This window comes from Anolis sagrei, chromosome 2 (assembly GCF_037176765.1).
Source record: "Anolis sagrei isolate rAnoSag1 chromosome 2, rAnoSag1.mat, whole genome shotgun sequence".
NCBI lineage: Eukaryota > Metazoa > Chordata > Lepidosauria > Squamata > Dactyloidae > Anolis > Anolis sagrei.
Genome location: NC_090022.1, coordinates 198,805,454 through 198,830,382, shown reverse-complemented (window position 1 = coordinate 198,830,382; position 24,929 = coordinate 198,805,454). Strand labels below are relative to the sequence as shown.

The window sequence follows — 24,929 nt, the reverse complement described above, 5'->3', positions numbered from 1 at the left end:
TCATGCAATGATACTAAGGGTCTTTCCACACAATCACATAACCCATAACATCAAGGCTGAATAACCCACAATAGCTGCTTTGAACTGGGTTATCTGAGTCAACACTGCCATTATTATTATTATTATTATTATTATTAAACTTTATTTATACCCCGCTACCATCTCCCCAAGGGACTCGGTGCGGCGTATATGAGGCCGAGCCCACAATACATCAATACAAGCAATAACAACAACAGTAAGACAAATTAAATAAACTCATAACAAAAAAGCAATATACAAAGACAATAGTACAACACACAATTAAGATCTATGGCTGGGCCAAATGCAATTAAAGTTAAAAATAATGCTAGGCATGAATAAGGTAGGAGAGATGGGGCGTTAGTGGGATATGCCATATATCCCAGTTCAAAGTAGATAATGTAGGATTTTATTCAGCTGTGTGGAAGGGGCTTTATTCAGTGAATCAAGAATCCTTGTGTGCTCAAAATTGTTTTGACTGCAAGTTGGACAAATTATACAGTATATCCAATGCATTTGGATATACTGTATAATTTCACTGTTTAGACCAGGGTTTTCTATTGTGTAAATTCATATATTTTGTAGAACCTAAATTCATGAAGCTTAAACCCATGAATTGTTGTTGAAACTCTTTCTTAACTCCTGAACTAAGTCACTAATGTTCAATGTCTACTTTCACAGCCAGAAAGCCTGCTTTCTGACTTGAATTAAACATGTGCTTTCTCAAAATGCCATGCTCACCATAAATAAAAATAGTATTGAATAAAAAGTCTCTGCATCACAAGTAAATAAAATAAAAAAATGTCTGCTTGAAGGGTTTTACATTTTTTACACAAAATGTTTTTAGAGACATGTTGTAACAGGATTTCAAAATAAGAAAGCTTAACAGACTCAGTGAGAACATCTGCTTGATATGGTTAATCCACAATTTAATGGATAATCTTTCTCTCTTAATCACTTATGCCTATCTTGAAAATTTCCACAGGTTCAGAAAACATAACTGGGTGAAAATATGATAGCTGGGACCCAGTGCTGGTAGCGCTATGCTGGCTGCATAACGCGGCTCTGAATTAGAGAAGGGAACACATGCGCCAGACACAGCATCACGTGCACGAGAGACTGCACACAGTGAGAGACGCAGCTATGACAGAGTCGACAAGGTAGTTTGGTAGAAACGGGCGGGGGGACAGCCAAGCGTACTGATGTAGGCTATCTGGAGATATTCAAAAACATTGTTGCATTGCAAGGAAGGATAAAAAGGAGGGGAGAAATACGAGCAGTGGTGAAAAATGAATAAAATCCAGTCACTCTTACATTACTTCACTGTTATCCTGAGCCACCTGCTTAACATTACTTCACTGGTATGCTCCCACAGCTGCGTGTCTCACTTGGTGTGCTGTCTCGCACACGTGTTCTCTAATTCAGAGCCACGTTGCGCAACCAGTGTAGCACTACCAGCACTGGGTCCCAGCTATCATACTTTTACCCATAACTGAAAACAAACAATGAATTACTGTTGTGTCAGTACTTTCAACTGCCATAAGCTCCTAGGGCTGAATCTACTTTAAAATATGAATAAACCAAACAGTGTAAATCTCAAATATGGAATAGACATGAAAACGTAAGAGTTCTACTTTCAAAAAAATTCAAAGTCCTAAAACATACATCCTGAAGAATTAAGACCTTCAAAATTCTGGTGCAATAAATTCTTATACGCTCTGACAATCCCACTAAGCCTAATGGGTCAAGGGGACTTCCCTGATTAAAAGAAGACAGGAAGGAATTGGCTGTGAAGTAATAGTTCCTGGAGATTTGAGGTTATCCCCACTTTCTCTTCACTTCACCTGAAAAAAGTATTGGTTTTTGTAAAGACAGATATGAATAGTGACAAATGATTCCACTGGAAAAGAAAGAGGCCAAGTTATGCTGAAATTTGATACAACTCAGACCCAAGTGGGAAAAGGGAGATGTGATAAATGTTTTTTAAACCAGTCTTTGACTTCTGTTTGTAGAGAATTCTCTTTGGATTTGTCTAGAAATCACAGACAGGAATGTCTTCTAAATCCCACTTCATCCTGCTCCTACAGATGTAATAACATAATCTTGTATGGAAACAGTGGGTATTTCAAATGAACGTAATCATTTTAAATGAAGACATCAGTCAACACAAAACTCCTTTTCTGAATCTCCTGTAGCTTTGTATGCATTTCAATTCATGCTACCATGGGGGGGGGGGGGGGGACATTACTTACACACGTATTGCTGTGTTTTGTATGGCCCACATTGGATCAAAGCTGGTAGAATATCCTAAAGAAATAGCAGTGGGAGACAAGATATTTGTTTCAACATGAAGGACTCTCTACACATTGAACACCTGACTAGTAAGCAGAAAAGGTGAGTTGTAAGCTCTCCTTCCCATCTTTTATTCCTTTTTCTGCAATAAGTTTTCTTTTAGTTTTTTTTAGTAGAAGGACAAAATGTCATCCCCTACCTATAACCTGAAGCTGTACAATCAATTTGGCCACCTCCTTCTCTCCCTATCCACATTTCAATCTGCTGCATGTGTGAGCTATTTCTGTTTCCTGAAGCAGGAATTTAATAAGACTGGTAATGGGAATTTTTCAGGGCACAGAAAAATAGGTTTCTCCAAGGTAAATCCTCTAATCCCATCTTCTTCACAGTTGGATGAGAGAGTAGCAGCTTATCTACATACTTTTTCCCATAAGCCTTTGCCAAAGCCACTGTGACCCCAAAAAAAGGAGTTAAGAGAGGTGGCTTATGGTTTGCATATTTATATTGCATATCTGGGCACCACAACATTGTAAAGAATACCATTGAGTAGATCACTTTGGACTACAAATACATATGCAGAAATTGTAAGACTTTGATATGTAAGTAGTATTCTCGTCCATTCATCAGCCAGTGGTTCCCAACCTTTGGGCCTCCAGGTGTTTCGGACTTCAACTTACCAGCTGTTAGGAACTGTGGGAGCTGAAGTCCAAAACACCTGGAGGCCCAAAGGTTGGGAACCACTGGTAGATAAATGGCATAGACATGAGAGGGTTGGCTTCGGGGACCATGGTTTTCATTCTTACACAGAAGACTACTAGCTCCAGATGACCTACAGCAAACAAAGACTGAGAAGAATGTATTGGGCAGGCATCCTCAAACTGAGGCCCTCCAGCTGTTTGGGCTTTCAACTTCCAGAATTCCTGACAATTGAATGAGCTTGTTAGGGCTTCTGGGAGTTGGAGGCCCAAACAGCTGGAGGGCTGCATTTTGAGGATACCTGGTCTTGGGTAATAGCCTGGTGAGTCAGATCAAGAGGGCTAAATCAAACTAAATCTTTGATAGGTTGAAGATTATAACAAAAACGTAAGCCCAAAGGCAATCTCTAAATATAAGGATTTGAATACTAGTGAAGAAGCTGAGGAAGATAATGGGGTCCATAGTAAAGCTGACAGTAAATTAATAGAAAATAATAAGCAAAATTTGACATGTGTTATCGAAGGCTTTCATGGCTGGAATCACTGGGTTGCTGTGCGTTTTTCGGGCTATATGGCCATATTCTATCTGCACACCAATGCATAATGTTTAAGAAACAAACAAGATGAACTTGAAGTCCTAGTGCAGGAAGGGTAGTATGACTTTATGGCATAATACCTGGTGTGATGACTCTCTTGATTAGAATATAAGGAGTGAAGAATATAACCTATTTTAAAAGGGTGTGACAGAAAATGAGAGAGAGTGGCATTACCTGTTCAAGACAAATTCACTACCTATGGTAGTGAATCAAATTGTACCAGCTGAGAACATTTGACTAAAAATAAAAGAATCAAAAGCAGCATTGTGGTAGGAGTGTACTACAAATCACCAAACAGGAGAAGGTGGTGAATGATGCTTTTCAGGGGGAGAAACCTCTCAGAAATATTAAATATGCCAAAATTAGTAGTTATGGAGGACTTCATTTACTGTGATACCTACTGGGAAACTAACTGTGCTAGGCATAAGATGACCAACAAATGTATTATGTTCCTTTCAACTAATTCTCTGTTTTAAAAGGCAAAGGAAGGAACAAAAGGATTAACAATCCTGGAATTGGTCACTTAAATTGTAATCAGTACATTAGACAGGAGTAACAATATAATTTTAGAATTCATTATTGTGGGACAGGACAAAGAATAGTCAATGCTCGAATTTCAGAAAATCTGATTTTAACAAGCTCAAGGAAATACCTGGTAGAATCCCATGGCTAGAGATGATAAAGAAATAAAAACACCCTTCAATGACAGAAGTACTTGGAGAAGGAGTTCCAAAAAAAAAAAAAGCACAATCACAAGCAATCCTGTGGAGGAGGAAATATGAGAAACATCTGAAAAAGCCAATGAGTCAGTGTGACTGTACAGCAGGCCTGTACAACATAAAGAGAGCAACTAAAAGGGAGGTTTTAGATATATATGAAGCAAGGGAGCAACTAAGGAAATGGTGGTGGCACTTCTCAGTAAGGATGGTAAAATGCAAACAGATCGCAACATAAGAGAATTTCCTATGATTCTGTGATAATCACTGCAGCAACATTTTGTTATAGTTCTACTCTGTCTACAAACTGCAGTGTATTGCTGTGAAGATTATGGATGAAAAAAATACTCAGATGGGAGACATGCATTTATATTTATTCTGAAAGAGAATTCAACTACACTTAAACATTTTTCATTTATTCCAATGAGATTTCCCTTATTTTTGCTGGATTATGTCCTTAGAATATTTCTACACACTCAAACCACCATCCATAAAATCTTCAAAAAAGTATGTATAATAAGATTGTATTGGTTTAAACACCTTGCTGAGTTAGCACTAGCCAAGGTTTACCATTACAAATGAATGCTCTCCATTATGCAAGACAGACTTAGCAGTTTACTGGTAGCAAACATCCAAAAAGTAAAGTTAATTTAACCACATAATGATTAAATATTAAGCACTTAGCTATGTATCCAATTAATGACAAGTTGTATAAATGCTTTTAAATGCAATACCTATCTATTAGGGTACTGGAAAATCTGATTGTCTGTTACTGAATATGGTTCTATTTACTGAATGATTTGTGCCCCTCCTCCCAGCAAAAAAAAAATCAACATAAAATAAATGAGGAAACATCACCTCCTTCTCATGATACAAGGGGTAGGCAAACTACAGGAGGAAGCTGAAGAGGCATAAAGCACAGTCCATTGGGAAATTCTTCGGAGCTTTTTCTATTAAAAAAAGCAGGACCACACACTGCCACACTTTTGGACAGCTAGTTTATCAAGCAATAATTCCCCTAAATGGTACATAAAGCTCACTATAAGACACTACACAGGGATCTGATTATTTTAGCTGTGCCTGGTATTTTTCATGCAGCTTTGCGAGAAAAATCCATATGAAATAGTACTGACTGCTCTGCTCGCTTAGTAAGTTCACATAACAATGCTCTTATGATCCTTGTTAAGTGGTTCTTATTTTCTTTACTTTGTCCTCTTTTTTGTTTTTCCTTTTTTTCAATTATGATCATATAAATTTTGCACGAAGGTGCAAGCACTCTGCAGTATCATTAAAATATTTCTGATTTTTATGGGATTTGGCTTTCCAATAGAGCATCAGCAATGCATAACAATCAGTTGGACTAGATCAGTAGTTCCCAACTTTTTTTGACCAGGGACCACTTAACCAGGGACCACTTGACCATGCACCATCTTGAACAGGGACCACTCTCCAGACTTAGTACCAAAAGGGTTTCAGATCAGTTTTTGGTAGGGAGCCCCCGGTGGAACAGTGGGTTAAACCACTGAGCTGCTGAGCTTGTTGACCAAAAGGTCGCTCTGGGGAGCGGCATGAGCTTCCGCTGTCAGCCCAACTTCTGCCAACTTAGCAGTTCGAAAACATGCAAATGTGAGTAGATAAATAGGTACCGCTCTGGCGGGAAGGTAACAGCACTTCATGCAGTCATGCCGGCCACATGACCTTGGAGGTGTATACAGACAACTCCAGCTCTTCGGCTTAGAAATGCAGATTATTAGAAATGTAGATGAGCATCAACCCTCGGAGTTGGACACAACTGGACTTAATGTCAGGGGAAAACCTTTATCTTTACCTTAGTTTTGGTTTCGTTATTTAGTATGCTGGTTTAGAAAATTGCATTGGATAGACTATATCAGCTCTAGTTTCTGAGATAGAACATATGCCATCCAGTAGTTACCATTTGCTCACTCACAGCAAACCATATTTAATAATCTAGAGCTGATGTGGTAGTAGTAAACTTTTGTGAGTAGTCAGCCTCTCCCCTCCTGACATCCCCATTGTTTTGGCACTATAAGAGGGTTTTGCAAACCAGTCAACCTCATTGCAACGTGGTTTTGAGGCAACAGTGTAGTAATTATGAGGCCACTGACCATACTTTTATTCTTGCTGACCACCGGTGGTCCATAAACCATAGGTTGGGAACCACTGGACTAGATGGTCATTGTGATCTCTTCTATGATTCCATGTAACTTTTAAAATAAATCTTGCACCATTCTCTTAAATAGGAGCATTTAATAACCACAGTTGTAACTTCGGGGAGGCCCTGCTTTCTGCCCCGCTATTGTCACAGACGCAATTGGTAGGGACGAGAGACAGGGCCTTCTCGGTTATTGCTCCCCGGCTATGGAACTCCCTTCCAAGTGAGATTAGGTCAGCCCCCTCCCTCCTGTCCTTTAGAAGGATGGTAAAAATTTGGCTGTGGGACCAAGCTTTCGGGACAGGGCAATAAAGCGGCAATAGGAAATATGACCAGGCCAATTAGATTTCACGCAGATGACTAGGACGGTTTTAAATGGTGTATTTTAATATTTTGATAATTTTTTAATGTTTATGTATTGTATGTGAATTTGTGTCCCGGCATTGAATGTTTGCTGTGTATATGCTGTGCTCCGCACGGAGTCCCCTTCGGGGTGAGAAGGGTGGAATATAAATATTTTAAATAAATAAATAACTGTTATCTAACAGTTTACTAAAGAGTATAAAGAATCTCTACAGCACTGTGTACAATAATGTGTTACTAGCAGGAGATGATGAAACTATTTTTCCTACTGAGCTCATAATTCATTAAGCTTTATACACATAATCTCAGTTACATTAAATACTGTCTCTCATCAAGGGATGAACAAATAATGGTTTTTCCTGGATTCCAGTCATGTATTAAATTAAGTAAACATTGCCAACCATCTAATATCAGATTGTTACTCAGAAAGTTGCTTTTTATAAGTAATGTATTTTTACAAGTAATGTGTTTCATTACTTAACATTAATTTGCCATTATGATTTATTGCAATACGTTTTTTGAAATACTTGTCAAATTAAATTTTACTGCCCTTTTCTAACTTCTTTAAATAAAGTATCTTATAAGGGCTTAGAATTTGTGGGGGAAATCACTTGATGCTTTCACATGCCCTTTAAAATATTGGAAATGTAACTACTAATGTTATACCAAAAATACCCCATTCACTATCTATTAACTGTAACTTTGCTACACCTTTATTGCAAAAATAACTTACTGGTGACTGTGTTGTATGTTACTTAGTCATTTCAAGCTATGCTCCAAACTATTTTCTTGGAAAATGATCTGACACAAGGTGTTCATGTTCAGCTTAAAGCTGTAACTAAGTGGTAAAGTTTAGGCTTGAAAGCCTATGCTATCAGTGAGGTGGTCCTAGGGAGCTCAAAATCTTGAAATAAAGGAAGTTTTCATCAACATGCTCCTCAGCCTGGTGCATTTTTTTGTAAAACATTATTTTTGTTCTAGGAAAATGACAAGATCTCTTTTTCTTATTTCTCTGTGTCCTAAAAATAAGAATATATTCTATTTTCAACTTCTAGATCTCAGACTCTGAAAATCTTGTGTGTCCTTAAGCCAAAAACTAACAGATCAGACATCTTTATCCAGAACTCTAATGCTCCATTTACACTGCTGTTATAATTCAGTTTCAAACTGCATTATATAGTCAGTTAGACTCATATAATGCAGCTTTAGTGTACTAACTGCACTAGTTAGTTTCAAACTGCATTATATTGTACTGTAAATGGGGCCTGAGTAGCTGTCATAACTGCTATCTCCATGCACCTTTTCATGCAGAGGAAGATCCAGATACAGCAATATTTTAAAATTTTCTTAATCTATATGCCACTTTAAATGCAAATATATTCTAATAATAATAATAACAACAATAATAAATCTTTATTTATATCTCGCTTTTTCCCCACGAAGGGACCCAAAGCGGCTTCCAATGTGTTACAATACAATAAAGTACAAAACAAAAGCATCAACAGTCAAAGCACAGGTATAAAACATAATGAATTCTAGACCATGTAGTAGCTGCACAAACCACAAATAACCTTATATTTGCAAATCAGCCAATTAATATTTTTACAAAATAAAGGCCCACTTTTTCCTTGAACATATTTCAAGCAAGACTGGCCAATGACATTAATTTATTATTTACTTTATTTTATTTTGATGTATAGATTAAAGGAAACTAACATCAAGAATGACACAATACAATTAAAAACAGAGCAAATGAATTTAAATCTGTATAGTTTTTACTTTACTTACTTACTTAGGTGATCTCTCGCTTTCCGAAGATGAAGTTTTTAACTGTATAGTGAGATATATATATATATATATATATATATATATATATATATACGTTTGTATATATATACGTTTGTTGTTGAACATAGAAATAATAAAATACAATTAAAACTACAGTTAAAAACTATACAGCTCCCCAAATCCAATTCGCATCATAAGATCATGTAAAACAATAACATTCACCCAATTTGAATTTTGCTCCCTAGAAAGCATACGATATAGAGTTACTTAGAGCTCAGTATTTAACTTGGTCTGCCAACACATAGATTAAAGGTAACTAATATTTGCGGGTATTTAATATTAGTTACCTGCCACAAATGAAGCATTTTAAAACTATAAAGCTAATGATAACGATTATATGAGGCTACACTGGTCCTATAATGCTGCATTATATTGTACTGTAAATGGGGCCTGAGTGTCTGTCATAACTGCTATCTCCATGCACTTTTTCTCTTAGAGAAGTATGTGGGGAAGGGGGGTGTCAGCAAAAGAAACTGGAATAAAGGGAGCCATTTTATATATTATAGTCACATACATGATAATTAAAAATCACAAGACAGTGTCCAATAAATTCAAGTACAACGGACTACTTTATTAAATCAGTTGGTTGCCCATTAATTAATTAGTTGCCAATTAAAGAATTGATTGAGTAATGTACTGATTAAGCAAGAGAGCCCTTTCGCCTTGCATTCCCTCACCATGGCCCACCTCCGAGCCTAAGCCGAGGGTATCAGTGTTCCTGGAATGCTGAGCTGAGGGCAACCTGACTTCCCCTATCAAGTGAGCTTGGAATGCCTTCCTTGTTTCTCTTCCCCATGGGAGCAATAAACAAACAGACAAATAGGCACTTCACACTCTTGGACATCCACCCTCACCACCTGCCATGCCCCAAACAGCCCTCAGCCTGGGATCAGGAGGAAGGCTAAGCTGAATGGCAGTCAGCTTTATAAATATCACTCCCACAGCTGCTGAAGCTGAGGTGTCAGTCTGAAGAGCAAAAGAGATAAATTTGGGCACATCTTGTAGTGTTACAAGAATTGCTTAGATGGCTGTCTAGGGTTACACACACACATAGGCACACATTACATTTTACAACTCTCTCAGGAGACTGGGAAAACCTTAGGCCAATCCATCAGAGAGAGCAGTTACATATTAATTGCACTAACACAAAACTGGCTGTTCTGAGAGTCTGGTGCGTGTGCCACACAGTTAGACTATTTAACAAGCTCCCCATTTAAATTATTCAGGGTGTCCTTTACAAAAGAATTCACAAGCTCAGAGTTACTCTGTCTTTACAGACCACTCATGGATTTGGCACCGGCAGAGGAAAACCTGGCCTCAACATGTATGAAAAGAACACAGTTCTTCCCCGATAATAATAATAATAATAATAAATATTATTATTATTTGTATCCCACTTTATCGCTCTAAAAAAGAGACCCAAAGCGGCTGACAGTAATAGCAATAACATACGTAATTTCAAACCTAGAGAACAACCAAACATTAAAAACTTAAAACTATTTTTTTTAAAACAGTTATCATTAGTAAAAGTAAAAGTTTCTGATTAACATTAAGTCTAGTCGTGTCCAACTTTGGGGGGTGGTGCTCATCTCTATTTCTAAGCTGAAGAGCTCGCGTTGTCCATGGCCAGCATATCTGCCTGGAGCACCATTACCTTCCAGCAGAAGCAGTACCTATTGATCTACTCACATTTGTATGCTTTCGAACTTCTAGGTTGGCAGGAGCTGAGCTAACAGTGGGAGCTCACCCAGCTCCCCAGATTCAAACTGTCGACCTTTGAGTCAGCAAGTTCAGAAGCTCAGTGGTTTAACCTGCTGTGCCACCAGTTAGAACCAGTTAAAAATCTATTCACGTATGATGCTTACAAAGCCTGACATTGGACCCTTCCAGACAGGCCTTATATCCCAGGATCTGATCCTAGGTTTTCTGCCTTGAACTGGATTATATGGGCCCTTCCACACAGTCCTATATCCCAGAATGTCAAGACAGAAAATCCCACAATATCTGCTTTGAAATGGGTTATCTGAGTCTACACTCAGATAATGTGGGATTTTCTGCCTTGATATTCTGGTATATAGGGCCAGAAGATGCCCCACTGCCAGATAATCTGGGATAAACAGAAAACCTGAGATCAGATCCTGAGATATAGGGCCTGTCTGGAAGAGCCCTGAAACCAAGCTATGGGAAATTTCACAGGATAATTGCCAAAGCATCCTATGAGGGATCTGTCTTTGAATACACACAGCAGATATGAGAGGACGGAAATAACAATTATGCTCCCTTTATCGATTCCTATTAAGTTCTCCCAAAAAAAGAGACTACAATAAGAATATTTTGCAAAATATTTTTGTCAGACACAATAATACAAGTAGCAATAACTGGGAGGAGCAAGGGAAAGAATGTAAAAATTATTTGGATTTCAATCTCGAAAATATAAGCAACTATAAAAATAATTCTATGTTGGACGCTACATGACTAGGTATGCTTTAGAAAATTGCCTACGGCCATACTACCCTGAACACGCTCGATCTCATCTGATCTCGGAAGCTAAGCAATGTCGGACCTAGTTAGTACTTGGATGGGAGACCACCTGGGAATACCAGGTGCTGTCGGCTTTAGAACATTACTTCAGCAACTTGCCATCTTTGTCGTATAAAACTGCTTGCATCAAGAGTTCAGGCTTTAAGGCCTTTCCAATATCAAATTATTTGAACATTCCAGTTGAACAGTATTTATAAATCTGGATGGCCAACAGAATTTACACCATTTATCATCCTGCACTTTAATGTTATTATCCATATTGAATCTAGGGAGTCTTTGATATTTTTAATGATTCCATAAAATTAGTTTCCTTTATCAATTTGAAAGAAACATCTCAACTACAGTGTAGAAGAATTCACTACACACATTCAGAAAGGAAGGCCAACACGTCTCAGTATTCTCGCTAGATTGTAAATACATGCATCTGAAATAGAAGACCTTGGACTACAGCCAACATTTGGCTGATGATCACTGCAACTCTCTCTTTCCCTCTTGCCCCACCAGGACACCCAAGAACCAACTCCAAGCCTTCTTTATTTTTTTCCACATCTTTAGAGATCATATTTAGGGATTTATTGCATAGGGAAGGAGTGACGCTTCACCTCTCCAAGTAATACTTGAACACACAGTTATACTAGTGAAAGGCCATCATTTAAAACAGCACACCCTTTTGTTTTCTTTTATTTGTCATTTTGTTGAGCATTGTAATTAAGCTTATTCTGCTACAGAGAAATATTGCATTGCTCTAAAGCAGTGGTTCTCAACCTTCCTAAAGCCGCGACCCCTTAATACAGTTCCTCATGCTGTGGTGACCCCAACCAAAAAAATATTTTTGTTGCTACTTCATAACTGTAATTTTGTTACTGTTATGAATCGTAATGTAAATATCCAATATGCAGGATGTATTTTCATTCATTGGACGAAATTTGGCACAAAGTCCTGATACGTCCAAATTTGAATACTGGTGGGGTTGGAGGGGATTGATTTTGGCATTTGGGAGTTGTAGTTGCTGGAATTTATAGTTAACCTACAATCAAAGAGTATTCTAAACTCCACCAATGATGGAATTGAAGCAAACGTGGCACACAATGCTCCCATGACCAACGGAAAATGCGGGAAATGTTTGGTGGGCATTGACCTTGAGTTTTGGAGTTATAGTTCACCTTCATCCAGAGAGCACTGTAGACTCAAACAATGATGGATCTGGACCAAACTTGGCATGAATTATCAATATGCCCAAATGTGAACACTGGTGGAGTTTGGGGAAAATAGACCTTGATATTTTGGGAGTTTAGTTTCTGGGATTTATAGTTCACCTGCAGTCAAAGAGCATTCTGAACCCCACTAAAGATAGAACTGGGCCAAACTTCCCACACAGGCCAACAATGACCAACAGAAAATACTGTGTTTTCTTTTTTTAAAAAAAAATTATTGAAATTTTCTATAACATGATTAAAATTAAAATCAAAAAGAGTAAAGAAAACGAAGAGAGAAAAGAATAATAATTAAAAAAATAAAAATAAAAAATGGTCTTAGAAGGGCAAAAAAGAAAGAGAAAAAAGAATAAAAAATGAAAAATGAATTTCTTCATGCCTTCTGAGTATCTTCTGTGAGATGTCCTCCTTTTCCCTTTTTATTTCTCTTTCTCTTTTGTTCTTCTTTATTACAATCCTTCTCTCTTTCTTTCATATGGGGTTGATTCCATAAGTTTTTACTATTGTCTTATAGGTTTTTTCTTTTAAATATTCTGTAAAGTTCACCCAATTTGTCTCTTTTATCGGTGTATCCTTGTATTTGGATAGCAGATAAGTAAGTCTGTCCATATTTCTAATATCGAGTACTTTTTCTAACCAATCTTCTATGTCTGGTATTTCTTGTTTTTTCCATAATTTTGCGTAACAGAGGAAATAAAGAATTAATTATATACTGTGTTTTCTGATGGTCTTTGGTGACCCCACAGACACCCCCCTTCGCAAGCCCCCCAGGGGTCCCAACCTTCAGGTTGAGAAACAGTGCTCTAAGGAATACACGAAACAGCTACACAATTAATACCATAAATACAAAACTGAAAGAAGCCACTTTTAAAAAGCTACAGGGAGAGGTGAGTAATACATCATCATCATCATTAAAAGACCCACAGTGAGAGGATAAACACAGTGTTAGTTTTTTTATCTTTATATTAGGTTTGATAATCACACTACAATTACAAAGTCAAGTGGAACAAAAATCTCTCTTTGACTTATTATCAACAGAAAAAGGTCATAAGGAATCCTATCCAAAGCAAGTCCTTCCACATGCCTCTAGATCCATTGTTTTAACATGACCAACACTATTTATACAGATCCCATTTTATTAAGTACAGTTGTATATATTAGACTTATAAGCGGTCCAGAAGAGTTGAAGCACATCAACTGGAGCTATATTGTCATCTTAAGTGGATGCCCATTGGAAAATCTGCTGCTTCATTCCCATAAGCCTGGATTGGATCAAACCGGACATCCTGTGACTTCAATGACCCTAGCAAGTCTGATCCTACAACACAAGGCTTGTCGGGTTATTCATTCCCAGAAAATGCATAAACATCAAAGGGTGCATAATTAAGTGCACATTTCAGCACTTTGCTTTAGCTGGGTGATGGAATAGATTAGCAAATAGATTAAGAGATAGCTGTAAATGCCAAGGAAAAGGCTTAGGTTTAAGTTAGTTCCTCCAAATGCAATTACTCAAAAGGAACACAAAATCCAGGAAACATCCCTCTAGAATCAGTAGGCCTAATCACAGCCACAGCTAAACACTGGATTAGGTCTGTAAGATAAAAATCCCATCAATCTCCATTCCAGTTTGTAGCTTGAGAGCTTTGCGTGTGCGCTTCTATGAAAACTCAATGATATAAATGAGACTTTTCTGCTGGATAATTGTGCCCAGGTCACGTTATAACTGTGGTTTGAACTGCTTAGCTGCAATGCAAATAAAATAAAATAAAATCCTGAAGTGTGAAGTAGGTCCTCCTAAGGTATTCTGAATTGGGGTGTAACTTTAAACTAACATGAAGAGATAAGAGGAGCTAGCTCTACTGTTAAGCCTTAGATCGCAGATTTGAGATGTTCCTGAAAGGCAGGAGATGGATGGTATACCATGTAACAAATTTGGGGGGCGGGGATTCTGGTTTGAAAGTGTTATTTTCTGTTTAATGATGTGGTACTTACTTTTAAAGTAGTTGTTATATTCCAGAAACTTGGTTTTTGTGACTGCCACAAACTATGTTGAATTGGTTGAGACTTGATGAGATATTCATTGAAAAACTATAGCAAAGTGTGCTGCAGGATGTTCCTCAAAAACAAAGTTTTTGCAGTTTAATAAACCTTGTCCATGTTTTATGATAGAACCAATTAGGAAATGGCATTTGTAACCCAGGAACAAAAATCATGTTATATTGTGGTTGTTTATGTTTCTAATGTCAGGGTACTCCTGGGATTTTCTGCCTCATGTGTCAAAATGATTGGATAGCTTTTGGGACTATGCGCTTTCTGAAACAGGTAGGAGAATAGTATCTTCTGTCTCCAGCTCAGGCAACTTGCCCCTTCCACACAATTCAATAAAATCCCTTATAATCTGCTTTGAACTGGAATATATGGCAGAGTGGACTCAGATAACCCAGTTCAAAGCAGATATTGTGGGATTTTCTGCCTTGATATTCTGGGTTATATTGCTGTGTGGAAGGGCCCTCAGACAACTTAGGCCCCTTCTGCACAGCTGTATAAATTCCTAGATTATCTGCTTTGAACTGGGATATATGGCAGTGTGGACTCAGGTAACCCAGTTCAAAGCAGCTATTGTGGGATTTTCTGCCTTAATATTCTGGGTTATGTGGCTGTGTGGAAGGGTCCAAAATGCCATGAGTCACCTTGATGATCTCCAGAGACTTATGGCACCAATCCAAACACAGATGAATTAAAGCCTCTCAGGATTGATACTGGATTCATGGGATGAGGTCCCCTTCATCCCTATAAGACCTGGGGGCTTTGTGCAAAGGTTTAGACTGTGCAAAGGTTTAGACTGGGACAAAGAGGTCTGCTCCAGACATAGGTTGGATCTACACTGTCCTATATCCTGGGATCTGATCACAGATTCTCTGCTTTGAAATGGATTACATTATTATATAATTATAAACAGATAATCTGGAATCAGATCCTGAAATTATGGGCAGTGCCTATCCAGTCACAGTCCTCGGCCTTTCCATGTTGCTGTTGTGGAAAGGTAGGAGGAGGACCTGAGTTTGATGACACTGTGGGCCCTTCCACACAGCCCTGTATCCCAGAATATCAAGGCAGAAAATCCCACAATATCTGCATTGAACTGGGTTACCTGAGTCCACACTACCATATAACTCTGGGCCTTTCTACACAGCCAAATAACCCAGAATATCAAGGCAGATAATTCACAATATCAGCTTTGAACTAGGTCCCCCCACCCGGCAAAACATCAGAGCTCAGTGACCTTGGCCTCTTGGGCTGGATCCCCTGTGCAGGCTTCCTCTATTCCCTTGACTCTGTGCGTAGTCTGCCACAGAAGTAGAACCTTCTTGAAAGGGAACTTCCTTCCATTTTGTTTGTTTGCTTGCTTGCTTGTTTGTTTTTCAGGAGAACCCCTCTCATGTTTTCAGGAGAGGTGGCTCATGAAACCGACAATTAATTGGAGGATGAGGGTGATCATTCTTTACTTAGGCGTTAGAACAAAAAAAAAGCTTGCAGTGGGTCACTGAATGTAAAAGTGGGATTATATAATATTTCTTAAAGGAAGTAGTTTCGGTAGAATTAGAAAACAAGCCGAGTGAGAGGTCTGTAAATTCACCTTTAGCTTTGTTTAAGTATCTATATATGAAGTATGCATGCCTGAGTATTGGTGTGCTTTAATTTTCTGTGTTTCTATATTTTTTGTCAGATGGAATATTATTGACTAGAAAGTACATTAGCTGTGTGTGTATGTTAAACCGCTGAGCTGCTGAACTTGCTGACCTTGGAATACGGGGAGCTCCCGGTGTTAGCCTCAGCTTCTGCCAACCTAGCAGTTCGAAAATATGCAAATATGAGTAGCTCATTGGTAGAAATGGAAATGAACACCACCACCCCTAGTCGGACAGACTAGACCATATAACCCAAATCAAAGCAGACAATGTGGGATTTTATACAGCTGTGTAGAAGGGGCCTTGATCTCCCTATCCGCCCGGAAAACATCAGCGCTCAGTGACCTTGGCGTCTTGGGCGGGATCCCCTGGGCAGGCTTTCTCTATTCCCCTGACTCTGTGCACAGTCTGCAAGGGGAAACCTTGACATTACCTTTACCTTATATGTGTGTGTGTGTGTGTGTGTGTGTACGCGCACGCGTGTATTCAGAAACCCATAACCGTTTTTTCACTTTAATATAATCGAGAATTTTCCACTCGCAATCCCCGCGACCCTAGGTATATAAGGCACATATTGACTGATAGTAAATCCGCTTTTGCAGGGCTTGCTAAATAGGCTGGTGTTCCTTTCTGTGCAGTACAGCTGGATAATTGTCTGCAGGGTCCACTGTTAACACTGTAGGTTGTTGCCAACAGATTTGTGTAAATAGGTGGCGTTCAGAAACCCATAAGCGTTGCCAAATATATCGTGCCCCCCACCCGCCCCATTTGGGGCCAGCCGAATGACGCTTATGACCAAGAACCTTTGCTCCGGTTTAAATATTTTGGATGCCAAATCTACAAACAAATAAATTAAGTTAATGGCCAGATGCAGTTGTTTCTTGAGGTTAGTCTGCATATAATGCAGTACTGCACATAATGCAGTTTCAGAATGCAGATTAATTTCACTGAACTGGATTATATGTCAGTGTAGACTCATATAATCTATTAGACTGGATTTACACTGCCAAATTGCAGTTTCACTGCACTGATTATATGAGTCTGCCCTATACAGTTTAATGCAGTGAATCTGCATTCCGAAACTGCATTATATGCCAGAGTAGATCCAGCCTTTGTCCACTTGGTAGGATGCCATTTTTTTAAAAACCACTCCATCGGGTTGCTGTGAGTTTTCCAGGCTGTATGGCCATGTTCCAGAAGCATTCTCTCCTGACATTTCGCCCACATCAAGAGAGAATGCTTCTGGAACACGGCCATACAGCCCGGAAAACACACAGCAACCCAGTGATTCCGGTGGCCATGAAAGTCTTCGACAACCATTCCCTCCCAACCCAATTTATCCTCACATCACAACATCGGTTCAAGTGCTGAAGGCCTTCGCTGTGAACACTGGCCACACATTTTGGTGCCTCAAATATTCGACCCATTTATGAGTCTCTTTGCTCAAGTGATTCCAGTTCCCCCCTGTCGCCTCTAGCTTTTGAGATACAGAATATATGCCAGGTACCAGTTGCTCGACCATAAAAAAATCACCATAACCATATCTAGGAAAGTAAAGCTGATGCCGTCTATCCAAGGCCATTTTCTGAGAGCACCCCACATAACATAGGAATAGGCCTAAAAATCAAGACACCAAGATTTTTTGTTATTTGGGCGGTATAATTTAAGGATCAAATATATTCATCCTCTCAATGATCTCAGGAGATTTATGGGAGTCCTTGAGATCCTCGCAATCCTTTTCCTTAATGCGACTATTTCCTAATTGGATCCTTTTGGTTTGTGTGAGCGGCGAGGGATTTTGAGCGCCGAGGAAGGGTCTCCCCGCCTGCCTTCATTTGGGGGTCTCTCCAAACCCGCCTTTTGCCAGCTGGGCTTCCCAGAGAGAAGGTAGCGAAGCAAAGAGAAGAAAGGGGTTTCTTTCCCCCCGAAAACACACTTTTTCCCCTCTTTTGTTTCCCACTATTATTCTACTCCAAGCAGGGCAGAAAGACAAACCTGCCCCGAAAGGAGATAAGCGGCGGCCGACATTATTTGGGGGACACCATCCACCGAGCAGTAGGTCTTGCGAAACATCCCACCACTGAAAAGAATAGGAATAATTATGCAAGAGGGCGAGGGCGAAAGGAGAGAGGGTCCTTGGCCTCCTTCTGGGAAAGAGAGAAAGGGCCGAGGGAGCGGCAGATCCGCGGCTGCAGCAAAACCGAGGGAGAAAAAAGCGCTGCTCCGGAAAAGCTCAAGTCGTCCCTCGCTCTCTGGCCACAGCCATATAATGCGAGTTAACTCCACCGGCCTGGATTCTACGGCAGTGGTACATAATCCAGTTCAGTGTAGTTAAACTGCATCATAGGGTAGTGTAAATGGAGCCTCTCTATCTCAAAGGAGGGAGGAGAAGGAGGGGAAGAAGAAGAGGAGGAGGAAGAGGAGGAAGAGGAGAAGGAAGAAGAGGAATAGCAAGAAGAGCAAGAAGAAGAAGAAATGTTGTTAAATAGCTGGTTTGTTACATCAGTCTACCTCTTACTAGAGAGGTTTAAATGCATTACATTTAACTGCAATGCATATAGATGCATTGAAGGTGACAATACATTTAAGTCAATGTTGCTATCTATATAAATAAAAATGTAATGTTTGTTTGTGGGATTAACATAACTCAAAAACGAATTGACACCAAATTTGGACACAATACACCTCTCTGGCCAACGGGTGACCATCACTCATAAACACACTGAAAAACACAGCAGAAGAGACTTTAAAAGCAAAAAAAACCCCCAAAAATACATTACAAAACTACATATATACACAAAAATACATATATACACATATACACACATACTCATATATATACACACACAAAACACATGTACACAGACTGGCCCACAGCAACGCGTGGCAGGGAACGGCTAGTGTGTGTGTATGTGCGCGCGTATATGTATGTATGTGTGTATATATATATAGAGAGAGAGAGAAGGTGACAATATATCTCTATATATCAAGTGACAATACATTTATGCCAATGTACCTATTGTATATATGTGTGAATATATGTACAGTATGTGTGTGTGTGTGTGTGTGTGTGCCTTCAAGCAGCAATACATTTATGTCAATGTATTTAATGTGTATATTATACGCCCACACACACCACATACTCCACACACTATATATACCTTTAAATGACAATACATTTATGTCAATGTATCTATTGTACGTATATATGTGTGTGTATACCTTCAAATCACAATACATTTATGTCAATGTATTTAATGTGTGGGTGTATATCCCTTTAAGTAAGTGTAGATTTATGTCAATGTATTTGATGTGTGTGTATATATACCGTACATACCTTCATGTGACGACATATTTATGTCAATGTATTTAATGTGTGTGTGTGTATATATATATATATCCCTTCAAGTGACAATGCATTTATGTCAATGTACTTAATGTGTGTGTTTGTATGTATGTATGTGCATGTGTGTATGTATATGTGTATAAGTAGATATAAATATATATATATATTCAAGTAAATGTTATTGGAAATGATGACCGGAATGGACTATGACTATGAGATTGATTATGACCCCTTGATAAGACGAAGCGGATTTTTAGTATAAGTAGTTGTTATGTAGTAGTAGAATGTTGTTGTGCTGTCTTGACCTACTGTAAACTGTCTTTTCTATGTTTTTGTACACCGCCACGAGTCGCCCTAGGGCTGAGAGCGGCGGTTAATAAGTGCAAGTAATAAATAATAATAAATAAATAAGTGACAATATAGTTATGTCAATGTATGCAATGTATTTAATGCATATGTGTATCCCTTCAAGTGACAGTACATTTATGTGAATGTATTTAGTGTGCGTGCGTGTATGTATCTAGATATACACACACGCACCTACAAAATACCTACAATCTCTCTCTCTCTCTCTCTATCTATCTATCTATATATATATTCAAGTGACCCTTGGACTTAAGGCGACCTTATGAATTTTCATATATCATAGAGTTTTCTTTATGTTGTATCGTTCCTTCCTCTTAAAGAGTATTCATTGACAGCTTCCCATCCGAGTCCTAATCGGGCCTGACCATGTTTAGAGGCCACGACCTGACGGGATCTGGTGCCTTGGGAGCATTTCTATCACACACACTACAACCCGATCCCTCACCCCCTTAAAAAGAAAAGAGGGCGTGGAAAATTCCACCCTCTGTCTCGGAATCTCCCATTTTACTAGTGTGCTGATAAAAATCAAAATCTTCTATTTATATTTTGAAAAACCAGATTTAAATCAAATGAGATTTTTGAGGATGCCTTTGAAATCAGAATAACTTTAAATTTTAAAAACGGCTCAAAACCTCAAAATCCCAATCCCGATCCAAGCCGTAAAAGCCACTCCAACGAATAATATTTAGTTCAGTAGGGAAGTCCGATCCTTTTCGAGGGGACTAACAGCACAGTCTACATGTGTCCAACTCAAGGCCCGGAGGGTCCGCCATGTCGGTTTATTATGTAGCCCTCCAGATGCTGGACTACAACTCCCGCCTTCAACATCAGGGCTAAATCCGATGGGGGTTGGGATACAGTAACATCGGGAAGGCTGGAGTTTGTCGGGAGAGAGGGGCTTGAATTTCGAATTTAAAAATTTAAAATGAATTTAAATGGCCTTTGACCTTTCCCCAACAAGTGCTATTGGGTCGCAATTCCCATCATTCCCAGTCCGCACGACTATGTAACACGGTTTTTGCTCCTGGGTTTCACATGTCATTTACTAATTGGTTCTATCATAGAAACACGGGGAAAGGCGATCAAACGGCACAAATGTTGTTTTTGTGGCACATCCTGCAGCCCATTTTGTTCTAATCTTTCAATGAATGATCTCATAGAGTCTCAACCAATCCAACATAGTGTGTGGCAGCCACAAAAACGAAGTTTCTGGAGGATAACAACTACTTTCAAAATAAGTACCGCACAATTAAACACGAACCAATACTTTCAAATCAGGAACAGGCTTTTTAAAAATTGATTTATAGTGTATAATCAAAAGTGAAGGGAGTTGTAGTTCAATAACAAATTCGGGATCCAAACTGGATACAAACTAAAGAGCACCAACCACTTTGTTAGATATAGATATAGATACACACACACACACAAACAGGTAGCATTTGTTTGTGACATCCAAATATATTTATATACATATACATACACACACACACACACACAAACAAGTAAATCTATATATGTATGTACATATACATATATACAGGTAGTCCTCCAGTTACAAAGATCCCAGGGACAGAAAGTGAAGTGAAATCTCCTGAACAGGAAGGCGCATAGGCAGCAAAAGGAACCCCACAAGGGTGTTAACGCTTCCCTATGCTATCCAAAGCTTATATATAGCCGTCCTGAGTCCCTTTGGGGAGAGGGAGCGGGATATAAATAAAGCCTTATTATTTGATACACAACAAGATGAGTCCACAGCAGACAAGATCACTCTGCTGGCTGTTGTATTGGATCACACCTCGGACACTTCCCAAGTCTCTAGGACTGTGTGATGTATCTGCGAATAAGGCAGATCCGAGTAGGGGTGGCCTTTTGCAGCTGACAGATGATAATTTTGTCAGCAATTATTGTTTTTAAGTGCAGGCCGAGGTCTTTAGACCTTTACTGGCATTATTATTATTATTATTATTATTATTATTATTATTATTATTATTCCTTATGATGTGTGTGTATTTTGTGTGTGTATAGAGAGAGAGAGGTGTGTGTGTGTGTGTGTATGTATGTGTGTGTGTGTATATATATATATATATATATATATATATATAGGTAAAGGTTTGCCCTGATATTAAGTCTAGTCTAGTCTGTGGGACTCTGGGGGGTGGTGCTCATCTCCATTTCTAAGCTGAAGAGCTGGCTTATATATGTGCACAGAGCACCTATTGCAATGCAACCTGAGCCCTGCCACTTGCACAATGGAGGACCTTCTTATAGCAAACACCAGGGGCACTCAAAGTGGCCAGCTACTGGTCAAAGGACATTTAATAGAATGCCAGGGTTGAGAAGGGCGGTATACTACAAATACGCAAATAAATAAATTCGGCTAGAGCCGGCTTTTGTGTGTGTGTTTGTGTATACACACACACATATATATACACACACACACACAGGCCCTCTATATATATATATATATATATATATATATATATATATATATATATACACACACACACACACACACTGGCTGTCCCCTGGCACACATTGCTGTGGCCCAGTCTGTGTATATGTGTTCTGTGTGTGTGTGTATGTGTACATGTGTATATATGTGGTTTTGCACATGTGCTGTAATGTATTTTTTTATTTTTTTGGCTTTTTATCTGCTGTGTTTTTCAGTGTTTTTATGAGTGATGGTCACTTATTGGCCTGATAGGTGTATTGTGTCCAAATTTGGTGTCAATTCGTCCAGTGGTTTTTGAGTTATGTTAATCCCACAAACGAACATTACATTTTATAATATACTTGTCTGTGCATATATTTGTGTATATGTGTATACATGTGTGTTTGCATATATATAAGTTTGTGTGTGGTTTTGTGCATGTGTTGTAATGTATTTTTGGGTTTTTGTTTTTTTTTTTTTTTTTGCTTTTTAGGTCTCTTCTGCTGTGTTTTTCAATGTTTTTATGAGTGGTCACTCATTGGCCTAATAGGTGTATTGTTTCCAAATTTGGTGTCAATTCGTCTAGTGATTTTTTGAATTATGTTAATTCTACAAACGAACATTACATTTTTATTTATATAGATATAACTCAAAAGCCAGTGGATGAATTGACACCAAATTTGGACACAATACACCTATCAGGCCAATGAGTTACCATCACTCATAAAACACTAAAAAGCACAACAGAAGGGACTTAAAAGCCAAAAAATTAAAAAAATACATTACAACACATGTGCAAAACCACATATATACACATGTACACATGTACAAAATAGACCCGTACTGACTTACAGACAAATCCAACTTAAGAACAAACCTACAGAAACCTATCTTGTTCGTAACTTGGGGGACTGCATGGACTCAAAGGCCCTTTGAAAGCTCATGAAAATGGGTTTGACGTCCCTTAAGAGGCATAGGCCTTACTTTAGAGCAGGCATGGGCAAACCTCGCCCCTCTAGGTGTTTTGGACTCCAATTCCCACCATTCCTAACAGCCTATCTGGAGGGCCCAAGTTGGCCCGTGCCCGATTGAGAGGGATTGGGTGAAGCCTTCCACCGTGGCTATTAATAGGCGCCTGCCCATCTATTCCTGTCCCGGGCTGTGCCTGGGCGAAAGAGAAAGCGGCCTATACTCCAGGAAGGGAAGGGAAGGCGAAACTAGTTTCCAGGCACCTGTCAAATGGGAAGCCCCCCCCCCCCTCGCTCCTCTCCCCTCGTCCTTGACTCACTCACCGGCGTGTAGGCCCAGGCCTTGGGCGTCGTCGTCCTCGTCGCCGTCGTCGTCAGCTTCGTCTCCTCCTCCGCCGCCCGCTTCTCCGGGACTGAGGCCTTCCATAGACAAATCCAGGCCTTTCCCGCCCCAGTCGCGGAGCTTGCGCTTCTTATGGGAGCCGATGAGGGCCTCCACGGAGAAGGCGTGCGCGCGCGAGCTGAGGGCCACAGCCGAGCGCCTCCTGTCGTTCATGGCGGGGCGGAGGGCGACGGGGAGATAACTGGGGAGGGGGGGCTCCACTCTACATGGGTGCGCCCCCCTTTCCCCCAAAAGGAGACAGCCCTCCGGGGCTCAGCGCCCGTCCACACTGTCGCTTCTGCTGCGCTTCATGGCGCTGCTTCCCTCTCCCCCTCCCCTCCTCTTCCTCCTCCTCCTCCTCCTCTGAGCGCTCGCGACTTCTGCGCGAGCCTTTTTCTGCCCCTTTTCCTTCCCTCAGCGGGGCCGCCTGTCTGTCAAGGGAGAGAGGCGCGTTAAAAAAAAAACCCAAAAAAACACAAAACCCTGACCAATCGGAAGGCAAGGATGACCGCGAGAGTTCTAGAGCAGGAGCCAATCAGGAAAGGGCGGGTCGCGAGCCAGCGAACGAGAGAGCGAGAGAGAAAGAGAGGGAGCGCGCGCCAAGGGGAAAGGGCGGGGGTTGAGCACCTCCGGCCCAAAAAAAAGGGGGCAGCCCAGCACCTCCAGCCAGAACCAGATGTGGCACCGCTGCTTCCCCCTCCTCCCTCGCGCCCCTCCCCCTGGATAAAAAAAAAGACTGCCACGGCAATAGGCGCCTGCAAGGCCCCCTCATTTAGGATTCATTTCCCACTTTCTAAAGCCTTGCATTGATTCGTTTTTTAAAAAAAACAACATCCAAGATTTTGTTTTTCTTTGTATTGTTGAAGATTTTCATGTCTGGATCACCGGGTTGTTGTAGGTTTTCCGGGCTGTATGGCCATGTTCTAGAAGCATTCTCTCCTGACGTCTCGCCTGCATCTATTGCACGCATCCTCAGAGGTTGTGAGGTTTTGTTTTTTTTACTTTGTTCCAAAGGGAGAAACAAGAGTCAATACCTATACCTTTTCTGGAGAGCAAACCTGTAGGATTAACAGTTCCCTCCCTGCCATGAGGTCTCCTCTACACTGTATTTAATCAATATGTCATGGTGTTTTGTATGTTTTCATTATTGTTTGATTTGGTTGTATGTTGTTGATTATTCTCTGTGTATCTATTCTGTTGTAAGCCGCCCCAGTCCTGTTGGGGAGAAGGGGCGGGATATCAATAAATGTGCCGGCCACATGACCTTGGAGGTGTCTACCGACAATGCCGG

General features: G+C 39.8%; 1 protein-coding gene and 1 pseudogene across 4 annotated transcripts in view; one reads left to right on the top strand and one right to left on the bottom strand.

Moving 5' to 3' along the window:
- Positions 1-24,074, bottom strand: part of TBX15 (T-box transcription factor 15) — a 109,696-nt gene extending 85,622 nt beyond the window's left edge. For 2 of the 4 annotated variants that reach the window (XR_009630648.2, XM_067464340.1), the window contains exon 1: positions 23,581-24,073. Coding sequence is in view for 3 of the 4 variants with exons in the window: in XM_067464340.1 (XP_067320441.1) it covers positions 23,581-23,812 (232 nt within the window). In the remaining variant the exon portion in view is untranslated. Of the gene's footprint in view, positions 1-23,580 lie in introns of all 4 variants that reach the window. The other 2 variants (XM_067464339.1, XM_060762574.2) reach the window with 2 other exon arrangements.
- LOC132769496 (5S ribosomal RNA) lies at positions 11,198-11,316 on the top strand (annotated as a pseudogene).
- Positions 24,075-24,929: the final 855 nt, after the last annotated feature.